This window comes from Halichoeres trimaculatus, unplaced genomic scaffold, assembly GCF_033239565.1.
Source record: "Halichoeres trimaculatus isolate MK-OKI-2021-1 unplaced genomic scaffold, fHalTri1.1 fHalTri1_scaffold_15, whole genome shotgun sequence".
Classification (NCBI taxonomy): domain Eukaryota; kingdom Metazoa; phylum Chordata; class Actinopteri; order Labriformes; family Labridae; genus Halichoeres; species Halichoeres trimaculatus.
This window is the reverse complement of record NW_027437193.1, coordinates 17,893,634-17,916,310: the sequence shown is the minus strand read 5'-3', so window position 1 is coordinate 17,916,310 and position 22,677 is coordinate 17,893,634. Positions and strand designations below refer to the sequence as shown.

Genomic DNA, 22,677 nt, shown 5'->3' with positions numbered 1-22,677 from the left:
TGAGGGAGCAGCCTGTAACGCCACCTCTAATCTGTGTCCAGTCAGCCCTGACACACACACACACACACACACACACACACACACACACACACACACACACACACACACACACACACACACACACACACACACACACACATACTCGTTTATCTGGCCTGGTGAGGACAGTGGACGTAGACATGCCTGCTGGGGACCACCTTTTCTAATGAAGATACAGCCATGGTTCTAAGTCCAAAAAATCTTTTTCAATTTTAGATTTTCATTTATCACTTGAAATAAAAAGATTTCTCATTTCTAATTTTTCACTGATTGCGTCTCACTTTTCCAACACCATGGGGACGGTAGGGGACTGTAATGGAAAACAGTGGGAAAAATAGACATTTTCCCACTATTTAATTGAAATAGAGACTAGTCGTGCTCCAGAAGGACATATTGAATATTAGTAAGTAAAAATCTTAAATATAGCATACTGAACACTTATAGAACAGAAGGAAAATCTTTATACCCAAACCGAGAAATTATGTATGAGGGAAAAGCACAGAAAGTTTTGGCCTGGCAGTTGATGAAAGAGGAGACATGAAGAGCCATCAATTCCATAGAAACTGAAAATGGGATGATTACAGGGAACTTGAAATAAATTGACTGCTTCAAAAATACTACTCTACATTATACAAATCAGATCCCCCAGATGACCAATATAAGACTGATTCATTTCTAGCTAATATGGAATTAGAGATCATCAGAAGATCAGGAGGAATTAAACTGTCCCCTCACCCAGAAAGCAATTGAAAAAGCCATCTTCTCACTGAACCCTAACATGTCACCAGGTGAAGATGGTTTCCCTCCTGAATTTTTAAGGAGTTTAAAGACCTGCTTGTCCGTCTTTTTATGGGTGTCTTAAATTTGGCTGCTTAAACTCAAACTTCACCAAATTCTTTCTCTACAACCTTAACAGTTATCCATCAAAGACAAAAACAAAGACGCCCAAAAGAGCTCCTCCTATAGACCAATTAGCCTTCTCAATACAGACCTCCAGATTATTTCTAAAACCTTGACAATAGATTAGACAGGCTCCTCCCCAAACTTATCAAAAAAGACCAAAAAGGTTTCATAAAAAAATTATTACCAGATCCTTTGCTTGAACCAGATTCTGCCCCCTCATGTACACAAACAACTTTATGACTTTGAAGAAGAGATGAGAAATAACTTTATAAATGGAACTCAAAAATTATCAAAAGTTAAACCAAAAATCCACTCACTATTCATCTGGTTCAATCATGGTTTAAGTTTCATAAAATTATTAGAGTCAGGGTTGATTTATCACCTTACAAAAATTGCATGGGTACAAACCAACAATCTGCAATGTCTGTTTCAGTGTTTGTATCGCTGAGGCCACCATGTTCCATTGCACATAGCAATGTACCAAAGTTACTACATTTTGGTGTGACATATGTGACACACTGACTCAAATCATGAATATATAAATTCCATTACATTCTGGACTATGTCTTCTCAGAAATGTAACAAACCTAAAACTAACTCAGAATTCTCAGAAATTTATCGATTTAGCCCTTGCTGTCCCTGGAAGTCTGAGTCTTTATCAAGATGGACATCAGAAATGATGACTTGTCTGCCTTTGGAGAAGATCACATACGTCATGAGAAAAAATATACCTTTTTAAAAATCTGGCAGTCCTTTATTGAATACATAGAAACATTATCCTTACCAGCCGTGGACTGTTTAACCATGTAGCCTTAGCCTTTGAACTGGCCTGAGTATAAAACAATGCTAATGAGTTCAGGTACAGTGACATCTTGGTAATATGTATCTCAATGTAATTTGTGTTTCTTTGTAAAATCAATTTGCCATTATTTTCCCTTTCCTTCTTGTTGAATACATCATATAATTTTATCATATGTCTATTTAACAAGTATTTTTGGGGCATTTTGTGCCTCCATTGACAGGAAAGAGACAGTGGACAGGCCCTTGAAAGGGGGCGAGAGAGTAAGGGAAGACACTCCACAAATTGGTGACGGACGGGACTCGAACCCGGACTGGCAGAATCAAGTACATGGGATGCTTGGTTGCTAACCACTCTGACAAACCAGCACCACCTATTTTATCTATTATCGCAATCGCAATCGCAATCGCAATGTCAGCACACGCAATTATGTAATCGCAAAAGAGAATATCGCAATCGCAATCGCAATGTCAGCACATGCTATTCAGATTTTTCTCCATGATAACCAAGCAAGTCTGTAGACTCATCATGACACAACTTTTTTTATTAAATCGCAAGCACAATCGCAATCGCAATATTGTCCACCTAATCGCAAATCGCACCTTTTCCCCAAATCGTGCAGCTCTAATTTCTATCAAGTTACTGTTGCATTTTCTTAATGTTCCTTTTCACTGAGTTTAGAGGGAATACGTTGTACTGTTTTTGCAAGAATGAAAAGTCTAAAATAAAGTATTAAAAACGACTAAATTAGATAACAACACAAATGTCTGCTGAAATGTCTGTCACTTTTTATTTTTAACAGCAGGCAACAAACTGTGAAACTCATTAGATGAATGATAAAAGATTCTGTACATCAGCAAATCACTCAGCTGGTACTTAAAAGAACAAACTAACCCAATCTGTTTTAACTTGTCCTTCTTACCTTCCTTCCTTTATATCTCCCGCCTTATCTTCTTTAATCTCCTCTTACCTTCTGTATCTTCTTTCCTTTCCCTCCCTCTCCTTCTTCCTCCCTATCTCCCTCTCTTCTTTCCTTGTTCTTCCCGACTTACTTCTCACCTCTCCTTCTTCCTTCCTCTCCCCCACTCTCTTCCCTGGTTCCTCCCTACTTACTTTTCACCTCTCCTTTCCTCTCTCCCACTCTACACTACTACTTGTGCAAAATTAACTACAGCTGTTCAATAACTGAAGTGCAAATTAATTCCGGCTGTTACATAAATAAAGTGCAAGTTAACTATAACTGTAATCTAAATAAAGTGCAAAATAATAACCTGAGCAGATCACTGCTGTTAGAGGAACTCCAAACACAGCTTCAGGTGGCACAAATCAAACGGTCACTTTCTGAGAGCTGCATTAACAACCTCTCATTCAAATATAAAACAAGAGAGAAATAATCAACTTGCAGCATTTACCAGCATTTCTTTGTAGATTGCCGCTTCCAAGCATCTATACAGTTCTTCACATAGAACTTCACAGCATCCCAGGTCCTATCTTTAAGTTCCTCTGGAAATGCATGAATACACTCAAGACACTGTGCTTTACCAGGAACCTTGCCAGTCTTGGACTTCCTCCTTGGTCCACATCTTTCTCTTTCTCCTGGATGTATCTATAAAAATAAAACAAAACCAAAAAGTTCACACTAGCACAGCCAAGATGACCTCAGAAACCGTTTTGGTTTTTGTCCTGTCTGAAGCTTACTGAAAAACCAACAATTTCTGTATGAGACTAAAAAAAAAATTATTGGTGAAATACCGCTGCTTGGCTGTGATGCGGTCTCAGACTCATCGTCCTCCTCTATTCTCCTTTTCATGGGTTTCTTCATCTCTTTCACAGGTTTAGGCCCTATTCAAAAGCAAAGAGATACAATGGTAGAAAAGTTCACTCAAAGCACTGATTGCACCAAGTTGGCATATAGTTCATCATTTCACAAGATACATAATATAGCCAAAATTGCATTGTTGACAAGGAAAGAGTTTTTAAATAAGGCTTAGTAGTAGATAAAAAAAATACAATAAATCCTTCCTTCTTTGACCCCACACTATATTCCCCTTCTCCTTCCCTTTTCCCTTCCTTCCTTTCCTGTTACCCTTTGTTCTTAATTTTTTCTTTCCTTGACCAAATCTGTTCCCTCCCCAATTCTTCCCTCCAATTCTCTTTCCTTAATTTTTTCCCTTTCATCTGTCCACAATACATCCTCTCTTTCTACCTTCCTTCCTTCTTTCCCTTTGTCCTGCCCAACTTGACCCACCAGAACAATGGGACAGGTAAAATAAACCAAGGTAATAAACAGTGCAATTTAAAAAAGGAGCACAGCTCAAAGACCAATATATGACAGTAAAAGCAGTCTGATGTGTTATGGTGCGGCCACACCAAACGAGAATTTGTGGCGCGATTACATACAAAGTCAATGCAAAGACGCGTTTAGCAGCCGATTCGCCTCGGGCGGCGCGATTCACGCGCTTGGCGTGGCGAGTTTGGAGCGTTCACGCGTTTGGGCGGTAGACGCAAATTCGCTTGAGTTCAAAATATTCCCCCACGATGTCATTGTTTTGACGACGTTGGGGGGCAACTGCCGCCTGCTCTGGCTCCAACTCCGCCGGAGGATGGAGGAGGAAACAATCTGTGTGGGGTGTCATCATCCAGAGTTATATGATACGACGTGTGTACTCTACAGAGACCAGAAAAAAAAGGAGCAGGCTTGGTTGAAAGTCTCTGAGGAGACAGGTTTTGAATGTAAGTTCTGAAAACATTCGTTCCCAGCTGGATTTGCCTGCACGGGCTATCACTGAGTCCGACTGTGTTTTTCTCAGCGGAGTTTTGAGCCTGATAGAGAGGAGGAAAAGGCGGGGCAGGGGCAGAGCGAGGGAAAAGATTAAAGTTCTCCGTGCTCCTCTTCCCTCCACCCCTTCATTATCCCCAGGGAGACCTCCGGGAACATGGGTCGGGGGTTCGGGTGGTCGGGGGTACGGGGTGTTGGAGGTTCGGGGGATCGGGGATGAGATCGCAGGGAACAGCCAAGCAGGGCTGGTGGATTACCAGGGAGAGGCAGGCATTGATTGTGATCTCCAAAGCTTTCACACACTCTCCTGTCATGCTTTGGAAACCACAGCTCATTGTTTTTCAGCTGCTCTTTTGGTCTTTCGGGCTTTAAATGAACGAGCTCTCTACTGCGCATGCGCAGTACCGCGCATTCGCTCAGCTTGTCAAAAAAGTCCAGCGGCGAGACTCAGGCGTTCACACGGCGCGTGACAGGCCATTCGCGCGAGTAAATTCGCGTGTTCGCGTTTGGTGTGGCCGCGGCATAAAGGGTTGCTCAACAAAAAAAATGAATTGTGCATTAAGTGGCTTGTTACACCCAATCAACCAGTTATCGGTGAAATACCTCTGCTTGGCTGTGATGCGGTCTCAGACTCATCGTCCTCCTCTATTCTCCATTTCATGGGTTTCTTCATCTCTTTCACAGGTTTAGGCCCTATTCAAAAGCAAAGAGATACAATGGTAGAAAAGTTCACTCAAAGCACTGATTGCACCAAGTTGGCACATAGTTCATTTCACAAGAAACATAATATAACCAAAATGGCATTGTTGACAAGTAAAGAGTTTTTAAACAAGGCTTAGTAGTAGATTAAAAAAAAACAATAAATCCTTCCTTCTTTGACCCCACACTATATTCCCTTTCTCCTTCCCTTTTCCCTTCCTTCCTTCCCTGTTACCCTTTGTTCTTAATTTTTTCTTTCCTTGACCAAATCTGTTCCCTCCCCAAATCTTCCCTCCAATTCTCTTTCCTTAATTTTTTCCCTTTCATCTGTCCACAATACATCCTCTCTTTCTACCTTCCTTCCTTCTTTCCCTTTGTCCTGCCCAACTTGACCCACCAGAACAATGGGACAGGTAAAATAAACCAAGGTAATAAACAGTGCAATTTAAAAAAGGAGCACAGCTCAAAGACCAATATATGACAGTAAAAGCAGTCTGATGTGTAAAGGGTTGCTCAACAAAAAAACTAAATTGTGCATTAAGTGGCTTGTTACACCCAATCAACCAGTTATAGGTGACATACCTCTGCTTGGCGCTGATGCGGTCTCAGACTCATCGTCCTCCTCTGTCCAGGTCCTTTTCACGGTTCTTGATCTACCTATAGACAAACAGATTCACAGTAGAATATTTTAAAAAGCTCCTTCAGTGAAGCACTGATGAGGGAACAGCTGACCACTTCCATGCACCATGAGAGATCAAGTACTGTGCACATAAGAGAAGTAAACAGGTCATGTTTAAATACCTCTGGTAAGCTGCAGCGAAGCATCAGACTTTGGGTCCTCCTCTGTAGGTGTCCTCTCAACTGGCCTGTTCTTTTTGTCTGATCTTTGACCTTCATTGAAAAACACAAAGATGCTATGTTAAAAGAGGCTTCATCCTCCAAGGGGTACCCAGTCCCCGAGTTGAGAACCATTGGTTCAGTGAAAATACCTGATGAGTTAGATGATGGACTCAACATCACATCTTCATCTTCACTTCCAGACAGAGAGCTGTCTTCAGGTACTTCCTCTGAATAAACACAGCAAAAAAACGTTGTGAACTAGCATGACAAACTAATGTGTACATGGCACCTATAAACCATCACAATTTAAAATGATAAAAATAGCGCGTGCAATGACAGGTATTACCATCAGGATCAACGCTGATCTCGTCCAGAGTCATGCCTTTAAACTGTGACAGTTCTCCTCTCCCGCAGGCCATAAGCAACTTTGCAACTTTGGCAACTTGTAGTGTTCCTTCGGGCAGCCGGTAATATTGTCGATGGACTCTAATGTTGTGACCCATAAAATCTGCTAGGCAGTCCTGCTCGTTGTCTCTCAGGTTTAGAACTTGTGACATTGTTGCCATCTGTTTCCTTAATCTTGTTGATGTCAATGTCTGAGGGTCCTTAGCTCCGCATTCACATGCCATTGCACGGATGGCATCAGATCCTCTGAGGTGGCTTTCTGCTTCTGGTCTCCCAAACAAATACAGATTCTCATCTGGCACTTCACATTTCCGACGATAATTCACCAGCAACTGAATGGAGGACACCATTTCTGGGCTGAGCAAGACAGGAACCTTTTTGTCCCGCTTACCTCTGATTTCCACCCGCTCAAAGTATTTGCAGAGCTTCTTTTCCACATCGCTCAAGGCAAGGTCGAGATCTGGATTACTGGCAAAAGTGTTTCTCAACATGAAGTCATTCAGAGACATCTTCGAGACCTCACCCTCTCTCCTTTGATTGAAGACGATTACTTCACAGAGCGTCAGTTTAGCAAGACGTAACCAGTTGCTCTTATTTGGTTCATTTTTGAGACTGGATTGACACTTCGACCTTTCTGCGTCAATATGGTTGTGAAGTTTCACAACATCTTCACAGTAGGGGATTAGAAGAGGTTTATTCCATTTTGACTCTCTGAGGTTCCTCAGTGCGTGCGAGGATACCCACTCATCCCACTTTTTTTCTTTCAGTGTCCTGAATGTCACCACATTTTCAAGGGCCTTCTTGTTCTCAGCCATCCTTGCGTCAACCTCTGCAATATCTGCTATTTTGGTTAGGCTATGACCAAGTTTGAGCGCCAAAGACGGAATCTTGAAGCTGCTGGTATCTTCACTCCATCCACAGACCATCTTCACAGCAGTCACAACATGGCAGAAGTTTGCTGGGAGAAAGAAGTCATCCATTGTTTTCAGCTTGCCAAGGGTCTTTGCTTGGAGAACTAACCGTCCCATTTCTCGCATCTTTTGCCTGATGTATTGGTGTTGGCTTGTGTCTGTGCCTTTTTTGTTATAGAAGTGTTCTCCTAGCTTCAGAATATATTTTTGTTGCCGAATTATGTCTGTTATGTTGTCTTGATTCATGTCATTTACAAGGGCCCAGACTTTGTCATTTGTCCCCTTTGGGACAGGCTGTCCAGCAGCCGGTTTAGAACAGTACATACAGCAGTGCCTCTTATTGTACACTCTACTGCCGTTTTTCTTCTTTTTAAACCTCAGGACTTTAACTTTGCTGTCCACGGAGGATTCGGAGATCTCCCATTCTCCTGTGGAACTGGAAGAGGTCGATGTGTTCTTTCTGGTTTTTACACGCGTGACACAACTTTTCTTCAGGCATTCATCATCCAAGTTTCTCATTGAACTGTACTTTATTTTAGACTTTATCAGCTTCGGTTCCTCTTCTGATTCTTTCGTAGAACTAGGCACATACCCATCCTCACTTATTTCACTGCTTATCGGAGAGTCATCAGTGGAGATCCCAAGCATTTCCTTTGTAAGCTAGAAAAAAAAGTCACATGTGACATAACTACCACATTTTTAAGAATATATTCTATTTAAAAATTTAAATCCTACCATCAGAAGTGATTTTAGAATACACACTGGTTTGTCTGCATACTTACAACCACACTCTCAATACTGCTCAGCGGTGAAACGTTTCCATCTGAAGGGCACTGGTCCATTTTCTGAATGAGCAACCAAAAACACAGAACGTGTCAACACATACCATTCCCAATCTAAAAGCATTTTTGCTAGCATTAGCTAAATTAGAATACTAGTGTGGGAGGGGCTTAACTAGCTTGGGGGATGCTAAAAAGCACAGAAAAGCACTGATTATCATTTTTGCTAGCTTTCAAGCCCTCAATGGTCTTGCCCCTCCTTACCTGTTTTACTTTTATTGTTTTATTGTTGTATAGCTTTATCACAATGTTCTTGAAGCAATTATATTGCTTTTATATTTTGATTTCTATGCTTTTTGTACAGCACTTTGATTGACTGCTGTATTCTTTAAGGCACTCTATAAATAAACTTGACTTGACTTGCATTAGCTAAGTTAGCATGCTACCACTGAATGGGCGAGCTTGGGAATATCAATAAACCTAAAAAAAAAGTAAAAAAATAAAATAAAAGTTTAAAAAATTAATCATATATGTTAATTAGCAATACAGTTAGTGTATGCTATTTAATTGTTTTCCCCATTGACCACCATTGGTCTAACAATTTGGGCAAAAACCTACTTTCACATCTTAATACTAACCGACAGCCTAGTAGGAGCTGAAATTGCTCATTTGTGACCTTACTGTAGACTGCAAGAGGCAATTCCATCAAACGTGAAGCTTTGATAATGAGTAAGAAGTTGCAGTCTTCGTTCTTGTACAAACAAGTTGAAACATGAGAAAAAGATTCTTGGCTGTTTTGGATAATTCTGCATCTACAAATATATGAAGTCTCAGCTTTTTTGCAATGTCAACATGGATATAAAATTCTAATGATGAGTATAGCTTTAAAACTCTTAACTATAGCATTGTGAAAGTTTTCTGTGGCACACAGCTGTTAACAAAGGCTGAATGTTATGGGTGACAGATAGTGGTAAAAAGAGCTGGCTTTGTTTAATGGAGACTGAGATAGCTGGTAAGTACAAGTGGAGCAGCAAACTTCGCAACAGCAGCCCCTGCTACCTGCTATTTACTCCGGAGGAGACATGAGAAGACACCACCAAGTTAAAGAGATGATGGTAAGTGCTTAATATTAAGCTAAAATTATTATTTTTTTCTGTTTGTAAAGGCTATCAAACCCGCCAGAGCAGGTTAGGAACGCTGCTAATAAGTGTGATAACATCAGTTTGTGTAACATTAGCCTAGGTGTCTCAGGTGTATGCTTTCTCACAGAAATTCCATTTAGGTTATTAACATGATGAGGAAATGTAGTGTTTCATTCAATAAAAAATTGTCTGACTAATCCAGGCAGCCACTGATTTATAGCCACACAACACAGGCAAATTTTTTAACAGTAATATACAAACCTCATGCCTAGGACACAGGGTTGCTGTGAGAGACTGAGGTGAAGATGTCATTAGACTATATTTAGCCTAAATAAACAGCACAAGGTATGGTAAATGTATAGTAAAAGAAATGGGGTGAAAGTATTATGAATACGTTATGTTTCTGAATATTAGGCCTGTGGAGTCTGTCTATCTGTTAATTATACTGACCATGTTTTACTTACAATGACATAAATGTATCAAGCAGATATTCCTTACATGTTCCTGCTGTAAAAAGAAAGAAGAAAATCTACAACCTAGATGTGTTGTATAATATTTTCAGTGACAATGAAAAAAGCTATTAAATTTTTATAGGGGCTTAAGCTGTTGAACAAGAAGTATGCATAAAGACCAACATAAATTCCAGAAGGTCTATATGGTAATGATCAACTGATTTAACAAGATTTAGCTGCTTAGCTAGATGTTTGTATATTTAGCTAGCCCAAAATGTTCATGATCTAATTTTTCATTTATTGCCATTTCATTTATAGAAACGTTCTCCTTGAGAAATCAGCTCCTATATGACTCTGTCAAAGGACAGGGCGTGAGATACCAGCAGCACCAGAGGACTGCCAACTTATTTAATTCATGTGACTGTTTAAAGGTATAATTGGTAGTTTGATTAAGATACACTTTTTGTCATGCTGATGAAAATGATCTATATGTACCAATGGCAAGAAATACATGATGTGTTTTTAAAGTAGAGCGGAAAATATCCGCTATCTACAGCAGGAGTACAACAGGGAAAACACCAACCAATCATCATCCAGGGCCACATGTTTGTAAACCAATCAAATCCCGTCGCCGTTCTGCCCGCCTCCTGCACGTACATTTCACTGGCGTGCACATGATTCAGTGCGTGTGGTCGAGCTGAGAAGGAAGGAGCAGCGCTGCAGAATGGTGGAGAAGCTACCTATACCTCGATTACCCGTTGCCGCTCCTCCAGCTAAACAGAGCAAAAAAAGAAAGACGGAGGCTTCCTTTTCTTGCTCTGTTTCCCTGCCTCTAACTACTGTTCCTCTCGCTCCACCTCGGGCATGTCCCCTCTGACCCAATGAGGTACTTGGCTCTGGGCTGTAGTTTGGATCAGAGTCTAATAAACTCTCACCACAGGGGCTCTGACAATAAGAAAAAAAAACTGTGATATTTGGGAAGTCCTAGAGAAAATGTACATGTACTGTTTGTTTTATAGCTTTACTCCTGATATCATGTCACAGGTAAAAGTGGACGATTCTAGCTTGACAGTCGCGAGTAGTGACAAAAGCCACGTTTGTTTATTGTTTTTTTAGCTTTACGTTTTAACATTTTGGTGTTTCCTTACCTCTAAATGAGACATGACTCTACGTAGTGCAAAACATCTCTCTTAGTCACTCACAATCATAGTTGGAAATCAGCGGCGCCCGTGCGTGTGAGCGAGGGCGTTGCTTTGAGGGAGCTCTAAGGGGAGGGGGAGGAGGGGCTAGGGGGAGTCCTGAAGAGATGCTACAATCAAATTCATGCTAGTTTTTCAGGAATGCCAACCCTGCCTTTAAGTATGAAATAATAACATATAACTGTTAAATAATATCAAATAAATTCTGTATTATTGAGACATTATAGGGTAAAACCTTGTGCAAGTGGTAATTTTTAATAAAATATTACCACTCTGCATAAGCCTTACTGGTTACACAACCGTAGCAGCCGTTATCAGAGAATATTTTGATTGTAGATTAGTTACAGTCTGTGAGACTCAGCCTTCTTAAATTCCTTCAATATCCTCTTTTAATAAAACTAAAGTGCTGCAATATTACTTTAATTCTTAAGTCTTCAAAAAAGAAACATTCTTCTTGTATTTTGCCATTAACATTCCCATAATGTGCACACTAAGCTAGTTCAAAGTTTAAGAACTCATTCTTAACTGCAGTATGCAGCAAAGCATTTTATCCTTTCTCCACACCTGGATCGATTTCTGTCCATAAAGAACAAGCATTTGACATAAGCTCTGAATCTCCATACATATCTAATAATTAGGGCTGTAAAGTCCAAGTCGACTGGTCGACTTATTGGCCAATGCGTGCTCAGTCAACCAAAATTCTGATTGGTTGACCAAATGTATCAATTTATATTTTCCCCTGCAGTATATGGTTCATTTTATCGGGAGAACTGTATCAAGTGAACCATTTCACAGGAAACAGCCTATCTTTTCATGTATTTATCGTTCATGTCAATATTAATATTAAATTAAGAAAATTTCAATATTCTAGTCTAATAATCCTTTATTCGCAGCCGCTGCTGCATGCGCTCTGTGCTCTGCCTTCTGCAGCGGGGGCATCCCTCACCCAGTCCGCACTGGATTTTATGCCTCATATAAATATCCAAATGCAAAAACGACATCATATATGAAATTGTCAATTTTATTTCTGAGGATATGAGGGGCATTGGTGTCGTGGAAGGCCAAGAAAAACATTGGAACGTAGATATTCACGCCAGCGCGCCACACAATTACGCACGCATGAACGGCAAAATACGAGGGAGCAAAAAATAGAAAGTTTCTGAGTTAATAGATAAAGATAACAGATGTGGATGTGTCTTTGAATGGAGTCCTATATGACAGTGACTACCCATTTCACTGATGAAGACTGAAAGGCAAAGAGTCTTCTGCTTGAGAGAAGAAAAAAAGGAGAGGCGGACACAGGAACAAACATCTTTATATGAACTTGCCGACTTTGAGCAGAAAAAAAGTGTCTATTGTAGTGAACAACGTGGCTAATATGGAACTCTGTGTGGAAACACTAAGGGAGTTCCATGAATGGTTTAAGATGCAGGGCATTTGGAGGTGCACTGGGCACACCTTGCAGCTCGGTATGAATGTGGCGCTCAAACAGTCGCGCTGTGGCTGCAGCACGTCATGTTCTGGCGTATTTTAATAAGGGACACAAAGCAAAAACTGGGCTAAAACAGAAGTAGAAGCAGGTGCTGATATAAGTTTAATCCAGCAGTAGCACGTCATTTTGTAGCACATTTTAAAAAGGGACAGAAAGCAAAAAAAACCTGGGCTAAAACAGAAGCAGGTGCTGAAATAAGTCTTACTGTGCCGCACTTAGCTGACCTCCCCCCGTGCGATTGGTCGATTTTTGGTTGACAATTGCTGTGTTTTGGTCGACCAACAGTTTCTTTGGTTGATTACAGCCCTACTAATAATACACAACCTCTTGGGTCATGGAGCTGTCTAAATATCTAGCTTTGTTATGATTTATTTGTTTTTATCATACAGAAGCTTCATAACCCAAAAGGTTTGAAAACACAGAGCCGAAAATGTGATTTGTAGTCTCTCTCTGCGCCCAGCATGTCAGCATCTATCTCAGGTTGTATCACCAGTAATGCTTATGTTTAAAAATCACACTAAAGGCAGAATAACTTTAGGCACATCTCTGAAGCACATATGCACACCTCATATGCTTTCAAGTTTTGATTGTTTAGCTGTTACAATGCCAGAAAGCCTTTTAACATCGGAAATAATTTTAAGGAGTTAATTTACAACAACACGTTGGCTAGTTGGGGTGCTGGTTTGGCTGAGTGGTTAACAACCAGGCACCCCATGTACATGCTACTGTCGGTACAGGTTTGAATCCCGCCTGTGGTCAGTTAGCTGAGTGTCTCCACTGCTCTCTCTTCCCCCCTTTCAAAAGCCTATCCAGTCTCTTTCCTATCAATAAAGGCAAAAAATGCCCAAAAGATACATTAAAAAAAACATTGGCTAGTTATGGTGTTGTGAACTTTTAGGGCATTTTTAGCATTTATATATTTATAAATATATTTTGATTTAAGTCCAATTTTTTTTTCTTTAAGGCTGAAGTGGATGCTAAGAAGTGCACATAAAGAATCAAAGTAACCTATATATGAAACATTATATATTTCAAGACAATTATGTATGGGTGCTTCTTAATTTGAATTTTGCTACTGTCTCAGAAATATGGATTGGTGGTAATCCCTGGATTAAAAATATACAGCTTCTTATTAGCACAGTCTTGAAAGTTATATTTTCAATGTAATTTAGTAGATATTACTAAGCTCCACACCACAATAAAGTGATAACTTTCCCAGATTTGTGTGTAGGTGTGTTTGACGCAACTGACAAGTGCATCTTTTTAATTTAATAAAGTTTAAGATAGCACCTAAAACAACTCAATTTTATGCTGAAAATGTTAACCCCATGATAAAACACACTGGAGAAAAATTGTTAGTTTGGAAGGAGCTACCCATATCCTTTCTTGTCAGAGTCAGTCTCATCAAGATGATAATTCTCCCCAAAGTTATTTACCCTCTATCCATGCTCTTCATCTTTGAATAGAAAAAACATTAACCCTTTAAGGCCCAAGACCATAGATTATAGCCAGAAAATTAAAAAATTTTTGGAGCTGAAATGTTTATTTGACTTTCTGCTAAAATCCATAAAAATCAAAATGTCCATAAAATTCAAAATATAGTTTTTTTGTATCTCATTTGATACATTAGGTGTTTTGGGCAACTGATAACTCATTTGAGGAGTTTTTTTTATCATTTATTTGATTGTATTCAGATGTTTTTTTGTAATTTGCTGATCATGTTGAGTAAAAGGAGGTATCATAAAAGTATGTATCAAATATGATACAATTGGCTGTATAGGGTTAAAGATATAGATAAAGCTCTCTCTGACTTTATATGGGCTGGCAGAAAGCCTAAAATTAAATTAGATATTTAACAACTACCAAGAGAACAAGGAGGTTGGGGCCTTCCCAACATTACAACCATTCAAACTCAATACAAGCCATGATTATATCAATATGGGCAACTACTCAACCAAAGCCACCATGGTTTGAGATTGAAGCAACCTTCTCCAAACCGTACTCTCTTGTCAACTTGCTTGATAAATGAGGGAGTGAACTACCAATCATGGTAAATGATAATTTTTTAATTACCAGTGCGAGTAATGCTTGGAATTATCAACGGAAATTATTTAGAACTAAACATAAACTGAATTGTATGAAGCAGGAAGTCACCATATTTATGACTGTTGGGACAGAGGAAAATTTAAAACATTTGAATCACTACAGGCTACATATAAACTACAAACAAAAGAATTTTACAAGTACCTTCAGGTCAGACACCATGTATTTACCAAAATGGATACTCTCAACCTTTCAGATGACTTTAATGTATTAGAAAAGACAATCTTAGATAGTTTTAAACAAGGTCACTTCGTCTCCAAATTTTATACTTAGCTGCAAAATTTAAATTCAGATAGACCGTCATTCTAACGGAAGTCATGGGGGACTCAGCTGAAAACTACAATAGAAATGGAAACCTGGGAGGAAACTTTACTTTCACCTTCAAAAATATCTACATGTAATAGACTCAGAGAAATGCAATATAATATCTTACAGAATGTCCATATATCTCCATATATGTATGGTAAATATACAACTGGGACATCTCCAAACTGTCCAAAAAGCAAGTTTATTTTGGGAACAAGATTACACTGTCTTTGGGAATTTGAAAAGATCCAGCAGTTTTGGCAAAATGTATGTGATGAGGTTGGTGTGATAATCAAACAGCAATTACAGCCTAACCCATTATTATGTCTATTGGGATGTGTCTCTGATTCACTAAGACTGCATAAGAATATTGTACATTTTTTGCTTATGTTGGGTTCGAAGGCTGTTACGATTAAGTGGGTAGGAGATGAACTTCTGTCGATACATTTGTGGAAATCGTTGGTATCAGACTATATTTCTCTGGAAAGGCTGAGATTTAGTATTAATGGTCAAAGAGACCCATTTACATAAAAGTTTGGCAAAAGGTTGGAGTACCTAGGAACTGTGTGCGCAACTACCTGGTATGAAACACAATGAGAATTTGTAAGAACATTGTGGATGTATTCTGGATTTGCTACATATCTCATTTAATATGTATATACACTGTACTGGACTTTTATAAAAATGAAAATGTTCAATAAAAAGAATGTTCCAAAAAAATTAATAAAGTTGAATATTTGTAAAATCCTACAGTAAATAGATAAATAAATACACTTGTTGCAACATATTTCATCAAGTTAAACACCTGTAACTATATTTATGGCTATAACTTTTTAAAGATCAACTTGTAACCGTCAACACTAGTTTTATTTTTTTGTTGTGAATTAGTTTTTGTCTGTTGATCCTAAATAGTTGATCCATGTCAAATGTTTCAACATTTAAATTTCATTTAAATTAAATTTAATAGTCTGCAAAAAATTAAATGAAAAGATAGTAATTCAATCTTGATTTCTTAGACGTTCCCTTAACTCTACTCATGCATGTAGCCTGTTTCAAATTTATGAGATTGTTAATTCTGAAATCAGAAATTGGCATTTATCTTGTCTAGAAATATTTGTCAGCGAGAAAAACACCAATTATCTAAGCACATGGAATTATTTATTTTTTCACTCAGATTAATACGGTCCTTCAGAGATTATCTTTTATCATTAAGTTATGTCAATGCTTGAATTTTGTTTGAGAACAATATGCAAGATTACCTTGTAAACAAATGAAATGCCGTATTATTCCAAGTCATACAGCTGTTGCTTTTTTGTGTGAAGTATCAACTTGCTGACAATGAATTTATATACGGTTGGCTTTAACTATATAATGTTTAAGGGGGAAATTTATGAATTCTTTATACTCCAGATGATAAAGATGCCATTTCAATTTTAAAAAGTATTTATCTGCTATTGACAACATTAAAAGTTGTTTTTGAAATTTTTATTTGTTCAGAAAATAAATCGTTATAAGCAAATTGTTCTTACTCCCATGCTCAAGATAATTCAAGACCCTAAATCAACCTATTGCAACCTATTTTTGTGATTGATGTTTTCTCTCAAAACAGTATTGGTTTTTGTCTGTCTTTGTTTTTTTCAACCTGTCAGAAGACATATTCCCATTTAGTTTGCCAAATGACACAGCTTCATTTCTCTCTTCCTCTGTTGATGTGTTTTCACACTCCAGTACAAAGAAGTCTTTTTTTTTCATGTGTCCCTGTATGTCTTAAATTCTGTGGGTTAGGCCATCTTAATGATGAATATAGGGGTAATGTTATTTTAATGTAAGTTCTCACCTGCAAGATTTATCAGTACCTGATCGGGCATATGCCGTGACTGGCAACGGTATGCATTTTTCATAAATCACATGTCAACATTGCCATAAGCTTGAATCTACATACAGATCTGTACCAGTTTCAAGGCAAGATTGATAAATGAGGGCCCTCTGTGTGACTGCAGATATATCACTTTTGAGTTACGTCAACACTTGAATTGGTCTTAATTGTTACATGATGCTGGTTTGTCTGTGATGATGCCAAATTCATATTTGACACATACAATGCAGCCTTTACTACTTGGATCTTTCCAAAGATTCAAAATGTTCATGGGAATTTCTTTGCCTCGCCTGAAATGATTGAATTTAAAATATTTTTTTACAGTCATTGACCTTTTCAGAAGAACTTTTTAGTAAGTCACATCACCTGTCATATTTTTTGTTAATGTCAAAGAATAATGTGTACAGATGTTAAAGGGGCTGAGGACTTTCAGAGACCTTGAAAAGAATCTAACTTCTAGTTATATGTCAGACTGTAATCCACAACTTAAAATAAGATTATCAGCACCAAAGCAGGTAGTAGTATTGGTCACTGGAACTGGACTGTTAGACCGTTAGTTAAAGGATGTCAGAGCAGGACAAAGCTAAACAGGAGAGTGATAGATGATGGGATAAAACAAGGATTAAGCTGTTAGTGATACAGATCATTGCAGCTCATGTGCCGTTATCAGTGCTATGATCAAACTTGAGAGTCTATAAATAAAATGAAGAGCCAGGTTACATTTTCTCTGCTTGATGAGGCTGGAGTTGATAAATGAGCACTGGTAGGACACAATCAGGATTCACTTATGTTACATCTGGGCTGTGAGTAGCACTAAATATAGACAACTACTAAACAACGCTACAAACTGAGTTTACAAACTGAGCTTAAAAAGTTTGATTGTTCTCACGTGTCAAACAGCAGCACAGTGTAACTACAAATAAATGCATGACCTCATAACTATGTATCCAGTAACAATTTGTCTAGAATAAAGAAAATAGACTTAAAAAGATGATCTGCTCACTACTCATTTGCTTTCAAAACAAACACATACCTTGTACCTTTCAAAACAAACATACCTTGTAAAAAGAGTCACATTCTCATGACAGTGGGTGCAAGTGCTCATGGGAAACATCATTTTTATACAAGAAAGCACTCGCTTTCCCAGATAGTCTTCACAGCTCTTCTAACGCTGATGTTATGTAGCCTTTACTATTTTGACTAATGTAGTCTTTTTTTCAGACTATAGTTATGGACTTCAAGTCTGTCAAATAAAGTAATAATAATAATTAATATAAAATTGGACACAGACATAGGTGTAATCTTTGTTTTAAAATAATATATTTTTAAAGAAAATAACCTTGTTACCGGTATATTATTGAAAGTATTATTACAGTAAAATGAGTAGTAGGAGATGGGTGTGTATTACTTTATTTCTCCATACTTCAGATGATCCACACCTCTCTGACCTATGCATAGCAAACTTGCTTTAAAGGAAAAGTTCGGTTCCTGCATTTTTCACATTATGTATAGAATGAAAAGGAAAAATATGCTCACCCAGAAGGCTTTCCTGATCCAAACAGTGCTTCTGGAGATATTTAGATCCAAAATCGAGCGAAGGACATCCATATAATGGTAACATGTAGGGCATAGATCGCCGCTCCTAAAACTGCATTAATCATCCAAAAACTTGTGTTTTCACCAATATTTCATCATGGTCCGCTCACGCTACTCCTCCATTACAGTCTGTGTCACTCCAGACAGCGCTGTGTGGCTGTGCTGACCTCTGAACTGAAGAAGAAGACTTTGTTTATGTTTGCCTCCGCACATGAGCAGTACTGCTTACTGTTTCAGAGGAATACGGCCGGCTACACAACGACTTTCTTCTTCCAGTTTTGTGCAAAATGAATATCTATGGGATGAAGATGTTGTGAAGGAGAACTGTGAATATGATGGATGTCCTTACAGTTTCCAGCCAGAGTTTACAGATGAGTAGCTCATTGAAAGGAGGAAGCGGAGGCAGCACTCCAGAGAGTACTGCACATATGCGGAGGCAAACATTCTTCTTCTTCAGTTCAGAGGTCAGCACAGCCACACAGCGCTGTCTGGAGTGACACAGACTGTAATGGAGGAGTAGCGTGAGCAGACCATGATGAAATATTGGTGAAAACACAAGTTTTTGGATGATTAATGCAGTTTTAGGAGCGGCGATCTATGCTCTATGTGCCACCATTATACGGATGTCCTTCGCTCGATTTTGGATCTAAATATCTCCTGAAGCACTGTTTGGATCAAGAAAGCCTTCTGGGTGAGTATATTGTTCTTTGTCATTCTATAAACAATGTAAAAGCTGGAGGAACCAAACTTTTCCTTTGAGACTATCCAAATGAGAATATGCTCTTTATTGGTATTTTATGTAAACTAAAGATCATATGAACATTTCCCTGGGACCATAACTGTCCATTCAATGTCAGAGCTCAATGTCACCTCACCCTTCTTTGACTTCAGTGTTACAGAAAAACTGCTGTTGACACCAAAACTATTCATACTGCTGAAGTGAAACCACTCTTGACTGTCCAGACTGAACAATTGTGCAGATTGTAATTGTTATGTAGCAATAGCAGAATTACATTCAGGATAATTATATTTAACGCAGCATTGTTGTTGAAAAAGTCTAGAAAAATTATCAAATTTTTAATAGCATATTTAGTGTTGGTCTTCACACTACTTATGGTTTGATGTTGTTGTTCTTTTTTTTTCTTTTTTCCCTTCAAGTTTTACAGTGCTGGAGAAGATTGTTCCCATAACGTAGAACCTGATATTACAGCAGCTCACCTTGAGTGAGCTCTTATTAAAGTAATTATGGCTATATTTTATTACTTATAAACCTCAAGGTGGATGCTATCTCCTGCCAACCCTGCTGATGACAGATCACTGCTGGAGAGAAAAACATCTCAGAGCCATAGGTGAGAGCTGAACAGGTGAAGGAAAAAAGGCAAAAGTTTAGTTTTGTCATCTGTTCTGATGTTTCTTACTTTGTCTGAGAGCAGATCAGACGGGAGCAGACTGTTCACTGACTGACGCTGTCTCTTAGGAACATAAGGTCGCGCACAAATGCGTACAGGTGAGATAGACAGCGGTGTCATCAGAGTCTCCACGTCCTAAAAACTGTAATTTTAGTCTGATTAATCCATTCAAAAAGTCAGCGCAGTGTTCATAAACTAAGTTTATCAGATATCATAATTCAAATGTATGATTCATTCACGTTTATTGCGTGCATAATGGAGACGACAGTCGATTTCCCCAGCGCTCTCTCACTTTTTCTCATCACTCCTCCTCTTATGCATTGTTTAATGAAGCTTGTAGATGAAAAAACAACTAAAAGTTTTTAATGTAGGACAAAAAATACATAAACTTTTTAATAATCATGTCTATATTAACCTCTGATTATGTTTTTTTCATGTATAGTGTATATCATGTACAATACATAGTACATTGTATTTCAGTAGTCGGTCACTACACTAGCGGGGGAGCTGAGATGCACTCCAACCGTTTGGAATGTTTACATTTGAAGTGTTTATTATAAATGTCATAATACTTTATTTAAGCCAAATAATAGTTAAGACCAAGAGGCATTGTCATAATATAGTTTTAAAAGCAAAATAAAGGGAATCTTTTGGAAAGTCAAACTTCTTGTTTTTTTTAATGCAAAACACGAACTGAAACCGAACCAAAACCGTGATCCCAAAACCAAGATACAAACCGAACTGTGGGCTAACTGAACCGTTGCACCCCTAGAGCCACAACTGTTGATAAGAGAGGTTCATGTTTTTCATTCAAAATGATAACATTTAGCAACAAGTTTATGCTGTGGATTAAAAAAACACTGCTAACCCATGTTTGAATTAAAAGAACTTTCTTGAAAATAAAAAAAAATTGACCAGCTGAAGAGCATGGATGAATATATCTAATGCAGTATTTGGTGTAGAAACATAATGTTGGTATTGAAATCATTGAGAGTTTTCCTCTGCAGATAAGTATAAATCTCAAAATGTTTTTCTGGGTCAGTATGACTCAAAACAATGGAGCAGGTCACAAATGAACTTCGCCAATAAATCCTGTTTAACTGTCCACCTGCAGCGCTACAAACTTTTTCTTTGTGCTACGAAAACTTGCTCAAGCACCACAAGCTAAAAAAGTAAGCATTACACCCCCCACCCCACCCCCCCCCACCCCACCCCCGGGTGCTTGAACCTGCTTCATTGCTCTTTACCTGAAACACAGGCAGCACTTACCTCTTCCAGCTCATCTGTGTTGTCTGTGTCGTGTCCCTCCTCCTGATCTCCTGACTTTTCATGCGAGGTTTGGCCCTGTAACTGAAATCAGCACATGCAAAATACCAATCAGCCCTGAAATAATGAAGCATGTATGTTTACAGGTAGTCTGGATCATTCCTGTAGACTAAAGATTTATTCTTTTGGACCTTCAATAAAAAAATGACACTTTTTAAATTTATTGTCAGGTAGCTAGGGTTGCAAAGATTGTTGTGAGTTCATTCTGCTGTCAGCTTTAAATAACAAAGCCTACATTTGTTCTATTACTGCATTTGAGTTTTTGTTTTATTATTGCTGAAGATTATCAAATCAAAATTTACATATGCCTTGCAGGTATTGAAAATTTTGCAGGGCTGCATCTCACCTCTCTGTTCTTCTCCTTGGCTATGAGTAGGTCCAAGTCTTCCATCTGGCTGATAGAAATGGTGTCAGTGGTCGTCTTTGGGGGCACTATGTGCTGCTTCGACAGATCCGGGCCTGCAGACCCCTGCTGCTGCTTTTGTTGGTCCATAGCTTCCACCTAGATGAAAGAGCAGGAGAGGATAGGAGCTCTCACTTTATGTTCATATCTTTTTTATATACTTATATATAATATACTTGTTTAATCAGCCAAGCTATTCCAAATCAGCAATTTGTAAATATAAATTTGATAAAAAACATTTTGATAAATCAGAACTTTGTTTATTTTATTTCCATGCAGAATAAAAAATTCACTAACTTCATGTTCTTTATATTAAAAAAATACAGTTGGCACATGAGAAACAACCATATCAGGGCTATGTATACTATATATAGCCAACTATATCAGGGCTGTACTGTGCGACGGTTTTGATTGCCTTCCACTATTAAAGATTATTCTGTGAGACAACAAATATTTAACCACTCATATGTGTGTGAAAAGGTTGGGCTGATCTCTCAGTGTTTCCTTTATATGCTTTTAAAAGTGGCACAGTGCTGTAGCTAATAGATTAATGCCCCTGATCAGATTTTACATTAGAAATAATGAGGACTGCGTACTACTGTTAAAAAAGGCTGCCTGCAGGTCTTTGCAGTCTTTAACAGCTCTGTGTCAAAATTCCTCCTCTCTTGAGGCCTCCTTCCTCTGCTGCTGGTACAGAAGGGCTACGCTGCTGTCAGCCTAATGTCTACAGCAACTGAAGTATAGTCTGCTACAGGCAACTGGAGCTGCGCTGCTTCACCCACGTGACATGACCATACCAATCATCCACACTCTCCACATTTGGCACAAGATTTAAATTTTAAAAAGGAACCCAGCTTCCTCTCTGCCTGTCACTGACACTGCTGCCTCACAAGAAACATATTGCCTTCCTTCAGTCCCTCTGCCACCCCAGCATCTACCTGAAGTCATACATTTTATATCTTATTCCCCAAGCCCTGACACCAAACTCATTCATTCACAAAAGAACAATACATGCTTAAATGACAAATGATGTGAGCTGTCTGACTGAACTCAACTTATTTTAAGATACTTAGACTCAATCATTATATACAGTGAATGTCTGTTTTAAGTCTGAGTAACAGTCCACTATCAGCCCAACCTCAGTACACAGAACACAGGAGAGAGGCTGAGCACAAAACTCCCTTTTTAGTTCACATAAGGCTGTTTCATACCGCAGGAG

General features: G+C 38.5%; 2 protein-coding genes and 1 long non-coding RNA gene across 3 annotated transcripts in view; all 3 read right to left on the bottom strand.

Moving 5' to 3' along the window:
• The window catches only part of LOC141804257 (E3 ubiquitin-protein ligase Rnf220-like), a 167,193-nt gene that overhangs the window by 74,763 nt on the left and 69,753 nt on the right, over positions 1-22,677 (bottom strand). The window lies entirely within an intron of this gene.
• On the bottom strand, positions 3,491-5,870 carry LOC141803734 (uncharacterized). The gene is made up of 3 exons (XR_012599599.1): positions 5,802-5,870; positions 5,124-5,213; positions 3,491-3,583 (listed from the first exon to the last, which is right to left on the bottom strand). It is a non-coding gene; the product is annotated as an uncharacterized LOC141803734 (long non-coding RNA).
• LOC141804256 (uncharacterized) lies at positions 6,013-21,624 on the bottom strand. The gene is made up of 6 exons (XM_074688599.1): positions 21,402-21,624; positions 20,999-21,079; positions 8,158-8,220; positions 6,406-8,035; positions 6,209-6,286; positions 6,013-6,110 (listed from the first exon to the last, which is right to left on the bottom strand). Exons 1-6 carry the CDS (start codon positions 21,546-21,548, stop codon positions 6,013-6,015), a joined length of 2,097 nt encoding a protein of 698 aa, XP_074544700.1. The 5' UTR covers positions 21,549-21,624.